This window comes from Papaver somniferum, unplaced genomic scaffold, assembly GCF_003573695.1.
Source record: "Papaver somniferum cultivar HN1 unplaced genomic scaffold, ASM357369v1 unplaced-scaffold_33, whole genome shotgun sequence".
Taxonomy (NCBI): domain Eukaryota; kingdom Viridiplantae; phylum Streptophyta; class Magnoliopsida; order Ranunculales; family Papaveraceae; genus Papaver; species Papaver somniferum.
This window is the reverse complement of record NW_020644373.1, coordinates 733,930-740,730: the sequence shown is the minus strand read 5'-3', so window position 1 is coordinate 740,730 and position 6,801 is coordinate 733,930. Positions and strand designations below refer to the sequence as shown.

At 35.1% G+C, this 6,801-nt stretch overlaps 2 protein-coding genes across 4 annotated transcripts; both read right to left on the bottom strand.

Annotated features, from left to right (window-relative positions):
• Positions 1-2,197: 2,197 nt before the first annotated feature.
• Positions 2,198-3,838, bottom strand: LOC113341992 (fatty-acid-binding protein 1-like). 3 transcript variants are annotated; one of them, XM_026586664.1, is made up of 4 exons: positions 3,422-3,832; positions 3,097-3,349; positions 2,918-3,009; positions 2,198-2,762 (listed from the first exon to the last, which is right to left on the bottom strand). In XM_026586664.1, the coding sequence occupies exons 1-4, from the start codon at positions 3,753-3,755 to the stop codon at positions 2,623-2,625; spliced, it is 819 nt and encodes a 272-aa protein (XP_026442449.1). In that variant the 5' UTR covers positions 3,756-3,832; the 3' UTR covers positions 2,198-2,622. The 3 variants fall into 3 exon arrangements, with proteins under 3 accessions (XP_026442449.1, XP_026442450.1, XP_026442451.1); XM_026586665.1 differs by having other exon boundaries at positions 3,443-3,832; XM_026586666.1 differs by having other exon boundaries at positions 2,615-2,757; positions 3,422-3,838.
• A 1,077-nt stretch (positions 3,839-4,915) lies between these two features.
• LOC113341998 (fatty-acid-binding protein 1-like) lies at positions 4,916-6,242 on the bottom strand. The gene is made up of 4 exons (XM_026586669.1): positions 5,774-6,242; positions 5,321-5,567; positions 5,145-5,236; positions 4,916-5,049 (listed from the first exon to the last, which is right to left on the bottom strand). Exons 1-4 carry the CDS (start codon positions 6,240-6,242, stop codon positions 4,916-4,918), a joined length of 942 nt encoding a protein of 313 aa, XP_026442454.1.
• Positions 6,243-6,801: the final 559 nt, after the last annotated feature.

Here is a 6,801-nt window from a genome sequence, read left to right as displayed (position 1 = left end):
CCAGAAACGTACAAATGCTAAAAGCTATACATGTTGTGAGAAAAAAGGATAAGTTAAAATCCAATTATGTTGATTTTGAAATGCTAAAATCAACTATGTGTGTTTGTAATTTGTGAATCAATTTCTTTTTCGGGTTCTTGAAATATTTGTTTGTAATTTCAGGTGAAATTTTGGAGTTCATTTCAGCTATTGCATGAAGAGCCTATTCAAGGGAAAATGAAATTTCTGAAGAGGGCATATCATAAAAGATGGGAAACATGAGAGCAAAGTTGGCATTCAAAATCCTGATGGCAAAAGCAGATCAATGAAAACATTGGTGTAACTATCAACTAGTTGTAATACTTGTTAGAAAGTTGTGATAGCATTTTGCAACATTATATATTTCCTGTCAAAATGCTTATAATATTTTCTAAGAGATTTCAATCGCTTATGAATGGTTTCAACCGTTGAATTGATTTATTCTTGTCGAATTGATTTAGTTGTATGTTCGCTTTCAAACCAAACTTAAAAGAGATTTAAACTCATGTGTGATATAGGAACCATGTTTAAATGAAGTTTCAACTGTAAGTCTGTGCTAGTTCATCTGTAAAAGAAACATCTTGATGGTAAGTACAACTACCAATAACTGTATGTAAGAAAGTAAGGTACAAGTATAATGTTCATATGGCAAACGAAACCAAATAAACAACATTAAAAAATGATGAAACCAAAAAGGGTTCCAACAAAAAATGATGAAACCTATTTTGGTTCCAGCAAATTATAAAAGCCCGCAACTCTGAAGGACGTAATCTAAAATGAAACAAACATGAAACACCTGTATAAAATTAACATTTTTAACTGTACAGAAAACGTATATAAGAGAACAAAATAAAAATAACAGTCAAACTAAATTTAAAATGAAATAAAAAAAGATTCAAATACATTGTATTCTAAACAAAAAAGGAAACTGAAATTCGATAAATTTTCGTCGAAATGACTTAACATCTGCCGCGCATGGCATGTCCTTCGAATTTTTGTTGTAGAACTCAATTTCAAATTCTGAACAAAAAACTTGTCACCAATTCAATAAGGTTTTACAATGATCGATCACTCACAAAAGTAAGATGTTTTCGCGGGGAAAATACTTCCTTCAAATTCTCCAAAAACAATTTCCAGTTCGCATCGTTCCTAATGAAACCACAACAAAGACAAAAGAATAAATTTCCACAACATGAACTCAAAAAGAATATGAGAAAAGGTTTCAGCATAAAATACTATGAAACCAACATAAAAAATGTTTCAACAAAAACAGGAAAAAACTAACTAACATGGAAAAAGGTTTCACCAAAAATAAATAAATGATGAAACCAACAAAAATAATGATGAAAAACAATAGAATGTCTGAGAACCTTACCCCCATTCCCGGTTAGACCTTGCTGCCACAATATGGCCAAGGTATTTGTTCTTAAAGTATGAAACCAAAAAAGGAAAAAGTATCCATTGTGTGGCATATTACCGCGAAAACAGATTTCATAATCTACAAGACAAGGTATGAAACCAAAAAAGGTTTCACTATATGTGAATATGAACAACAACAAAAAATTGAAAAACATTATACAGGACAAAGTATGAAACCATAAAAGGTTTCACTAAACGTGAATATCAACAACAACAAAAAATTAGAAAAAAGTGTGAAATCGTAACAATAAGAAGACTTCATTCTAATAAATCGTAGCATTCATAAGAACATCAACAAATTCACAAAAATCATAACATAAATGTAGGTTTCGTCATCCAAAGTAAATTGCAAATTCACAAAACAAATCAAAAATCAATACAGAAAAATAAAATTGAATACCTGAAAATTCAATTGAGCTGATGAATGATCCAAATACTACAAATAGCTTAATCTGAAGATGATCAATACGAAGGATTGTTCGACTGGATTCTTCAACTCGAGATGCAATTTAAATTGATAAATCAAGTTGAGATATAATCTCAACTAAACTGTTAAAACCAGCTCTCGGATAAACTGAGACTGTAGCTTCTCTTATTTTCTCTTCTTCAATTAAATTGGATGGAAATACTAGATCTCAAAATTTATTCAATCAATTTGAACCTAAAATTACTCTCTAAATGATGAAATCAGCAGGAAAAGATCTCGAATCTTTGCGTGTTTGAATTGAAACCCTAGAAACTAAGAAAAACACGAAGATATAAAAAGAAGACCTCGAATTTTCTGTGATACTTATTTTTTTGGAGAAGATATCTTCTTCTCTCTCTAAATGTTTCTTCCGCCAAAGTTTTCTTTTAGAACACATATAATATATACAGAAGGCCAATTGAGGAAATTTACAAAATTATTAAAAACTAAATTTATACATTATAAAAGGAAATTGGGTTTTTGTACCATTTTTTTCTCAAATGGTTTTCCTTTGTAAAAAATAATATGGCCGGAGATTTTGTATCACAAATTTGTTCACCTTGATGTTTTACCACTTGTTTTGTTTCAAATAATCGACAAAGAATGATCCATTTACTGGAACAGATATGAGATTCAACTAGAAGAGTCTCGCAACTTAATTTGACAGCGTAGAATACAGGCTTTTACAAACTTGAGTACGTAATGTTGATACTTGCGATTCATACATATTTTTCCCTAGGAAAGATACGCCCGAACCTTTCCCTTGCATCCATGTCGAACACATCATCTCCCAAATACATGTTGAAGTAGGCCCTGCAGAGCAATTCACTCTCTACCTTGCTCACCACTTCATCCTTCACTAAATCATTTCGGAAACATACAAACAAACAGACAAAAGGAAGTATTTAAGCTAATAATGTTCATGTGTTCGGTATAGCCATATATATATATATATATGAACATGTAGCAAATAATTAAGCACACGAGAGAACAAATTAATAATATTCTCTATACCCTTTGTTTGGAGAATGTATCCCGGAAGTCTTGTTATTTCTATTACAGAACCAGCTGGTAGTTTGATCTCATTTGAAGCTTCACCCATAACCCTGGTAGCAGCAGTTACAAGTCATGTTTAGATTCAATTTCTTAAAAGTAATTGTGTGATTAGAGAAAGAGAGTTGATAGAGGTGTACATGTTAGTAAGTTCATTATTCTCTTCACCACCATTGAGTTTTTTTATGGATGCTCCTAGCCCTTCATCGAAATTCTTTCTAACCATGCTCATAGTGATGCCAGGAAAGACGAGAACTAGTCTCACAGCCATCCCTACATCACTGTCTATTACCATCTGATACATCTCTGCTGTTGGTTTCGCAGCAGCAAGGTAAACTTCATTTATCTTAGATCTTAGAAGCTCCTTAAGTTTCTCAGTTTCTGCATATATCCCTGCACATTAAACAGCAAACGGAGCTTAACAAAGGACTTGTACGTGTGTGCGCGCAAGTTTGAAATACATACCGAATCCATATATCTTAATACCGATTCCTAGGAAAGACTTCTTCCTCAAACCTACTGCAGCCAACTCCTTTCCATCATCAAGTTTTACAAGGAAGGAAACACCAGTATGGGGTTCGATAAGAAATTCAACAATATTCTCTTCCTTATCTATAACCTGATTATTGACAATTTTCGCTGCAGCAACACCAACCTCCCATTCATCGGTGTTTGATAAAGCCTCTCCGGGGTTGTCATTTGCTGTCTGATTAACAATATTATGACTACTGGTATTGTGTTCATTCTCCGTGCCCGTCGATGCCTGATGGTTAGTCGAGTTTGCAGTCTCCGGTTCCATTTCAAAGATTCCTGTGACATTTGTAGCCACTTCAAGGACAGTGGGTTCCGTTGGATATTTTGGAGATTGAGAAGCTGATAAATAGGTGCCTATGTCAGTGTAATTAGAATGAAATTCTGGTGTTAGTTGGGAGCTTAGACTGTTGGATACGTATATATCATTAAATGTGATATGTTTAAAGCTTCTACTCTACTTTCGGTTGGAGATGGGCAAATATTGTGGGTCCTAAGAAGTATCAATAGCAGTGAATGCACACATTATTGTGTAGACCACACGTTAACCTCAGCTAGCAAAAGGTGTAATACTACAATTTAAAGAGAAAATGTGGTTTTACTTTAGCAAAAACCATGCCACAAGATATACATATATATGGTCCTAAAAATTTTAACTGAGACTTCAGTTTAATTTCACAAATGCATTGGACTAAATAAGATGGTATGAAACAAATGAAGCTATTTTGGTTTACATAACGGATGGAAGACTTGATCAGAATAGGGATAGTAGTGACTGTCCAAATCTTTCTTAATTTGGCATCCACGTCGAAAGCTTTGTCTCCTAGGTACATATGAAAGTAGGCCTTGCAGAGAAGCTCACCAGTTATTCAGAAAAATCAACTGTCAGGGAAATCAATCGATCATGCAAGAACAACAGCCAATGTAATTGGTTATTAACACTATAATTACCCTTCGTTTGAAGAATGTATCCAGGAAGCCTTGTCAAACCTAGGGGTCCATATGCCATGTAAGCATCTTAAACCATATTTTAGGGACAATTAGTAGTTGCAATGTCTGAGTCAACGGTGGAAGGAAATTAACGGACAAATGACCATTTTGCAAAGACATTGTTACAATGTGATCATCTTGTGAACCGGATAATGGAAGTGTGACCATAATACTGGTCAAATGAAAGTTATACAAAGAACCAACCAACAAGTAGAAAGTTTAAACTAATTAGTAGTAGATAAAAGGGAGATAAAAATCCTTGTTTCTTATTAGTTTCAGTGCGACCATATATGATTGCATTGATTAGTTACCGTACATCATCACTACTACAAAGTGGGATTTCAGTAACTTCTTATTAATAGTAATTATTAATCCTAAGAATTAGCTAGATACTGATTGATAAATAAGCTAAAAGCGGGCTCCGTCGTCATTAATCAATCAGAACATAGATAGCAAAGACATTCCAAATCTTTCTTTTGCTTCCTTGTCGAAGGGATCATCTCCCAAGTACATATGGACATATGCCCTGCATAGCAGCTCGCTCTCTACCTTGCTCACCACTTCATCCTTCACTGCACAGTGCAAAACCACATCCAACAAACAAAGTTAGAAAGGTATTGACAGAAAACATGAACATTTTAAATTCGATATAGCCATTGTTAAGTACCCTTTGTTTCAAGAATGAATCCTGGAAGCCTAGTGATTTCAATTACTGAACCGGCTGATAGCTTGATGTCATCTGATGCGGCACCCATGACCCTTCAAAAAAAGAGACAACAAAATCAAGAGAATGTTTTTGCCGCTACCAGTTTAAAAAGATTTAGTAAAAAGCGAGCATCATACTTGTTTGTGAGCTCATCGTTCTTTTTACCACCGTTGAGTTTCTTAATGGATCCTCCAAGACCTTCATCGAAATTCTTTTTCACCATGTTCATAGTGAGGCTACCAAAGACTATGACTAGTCTCACCATCATCCCCACATCACTGTCTATTACCAACTGGTACATCTCCTTTGATGGTTTTGATGGAGCCTTAGTTCCTATCTTCGACCTGAGAATCTCCTTAAGTTTATCATTGTCAGCGTACATCCCTGCGTAGCATACATAGAAAACACTAGGAGGTTTAGAAAGAATAAATTCTCTTATTCACTTCGTATAAGACGAGAAAACGTGGTTTGGAACTTTAGTTGTAATTTAAGTTGTGAAATGTTACTATCCACAAGAAATGTAACTTCGATGTATGTGTGTGTGTATACATATATGAAATGTAATTTAAGTTGTGAAATCTATGGCATACCAAAGCCATAGATTTTGATGCCAAGGCCAAGAATGGTCTTCTTCCTCATACCAACTGCATCCAACTGTTTACCATCATCCAGCCTAACAGGGAAAGAAACACCCGTCTTTGGTTCAGTTTGGGCAGGTACGTTCTCTTCTTTCGTCTTCATTTCTTCCTTGACCACAACATCACCACTGCTCTTAGCTTCAGACCCTTCAGCAGTTGGATTCTGATCTTTGGAAACCTCATTGTTTTCTTCCTGAACAGCATCAATTTTTGGTGCATTTCCTGTAGCAGTATCTTTCACCACTGCCTGGTCACCATTGGTACTGCTGCTCTTTTTTGGTTCAGCCATAGTCTTCTCCACCATTGCTGCCTCCTCTGTTGGCAATATGTTCTCTGGTGTAGCCTTAGTTGCCAACCCTTTCTTTGGGTCAATCTCGACCATTCCAGTCTTTGTGGTCACTTCCTCAAGAGTGGGTGCCATTCTGGGATGATGCAAAGAACTAGCTAATGGAAGCTTTGAGTTATGAGGATTTAGTTGCTGCAAACGACTTGGTGGTGTTAATTAGAGGGCGCAAAATAAGGTATTTATACACTTTTCATACCACGTAGAGGTAAGATTTAAATGCTATGCATTGGTATTGTTATTTGTTAACTCATTTATTGCTTGAATTGTGGAATTCTGATTTTCATAGAAGCTGGTTTATGCTATCGTGTTATCCGCTGGTGCTCTTCTGTTCAGTTATTAAACATGGAATTCACACATTTCGAGTATTATTTCATCTGGTGAGGTCGGTGAATGACTGAATCAGTGTTCATTGTGCTGACAATCTGATCGGAATTCGATGCCGGAATCAGGATATTTATAATCTCTTGTTGCATTAAAATACGGGATTTGCTTTCAATGAGCTTTGAATGGCGCATTCTGCATAATGCTTCGTCTTCTTGCCGTAATTTGAAGTCAAAATGGGTTGAATAACACTCGAAAACTTTTTCGTGGATGTATAAGACAAGTAAAATAAAATACTGTTTAAATGTCTAAG

Coding starts and splice junctions, on each gene's coding strand:
- LOC113341998 (XM_026586669.1), bottom strand. CDS start 6,242: ATGGCACCCACTCTTGAGGAAGTGACCACAAAGACTGGAATGGTCGAG. Junction 5,568..5,773: donor CATCAAAATCTATGGCTTTG/GTATGCCATAGA, acceptor TATGCTACGCAG/GGATGTACGCTGACAATGAT. Junction 5,050..5,144: donor ATTCATTCTTGAAACAAAGG/GTACTTAACAAT, acceptor TGCACTGTGCAG/TGAAGGATGAAGTGGTGAGC.
- LOC113341992 (XM_026586664.1), bottom strand. CDS start 3,755: ATGGAACCGGAGACTGCAAACTCGACTAACCATCAGGCATCGACGGGC. Junction 3,350..3,421: donor TATTAAGATATATGGATTCG/GTATGTATTTCA, acceptor TTTAATGTGCAG/GGATATATGCAGAAACTGAG. Junction 3,010..3,096: donor AATAATGAACTTACTAACAT/GTACACCTCTAT, acceptor TGCTGCTACCAG/GGTTATGGGTGAAGCTTCAA.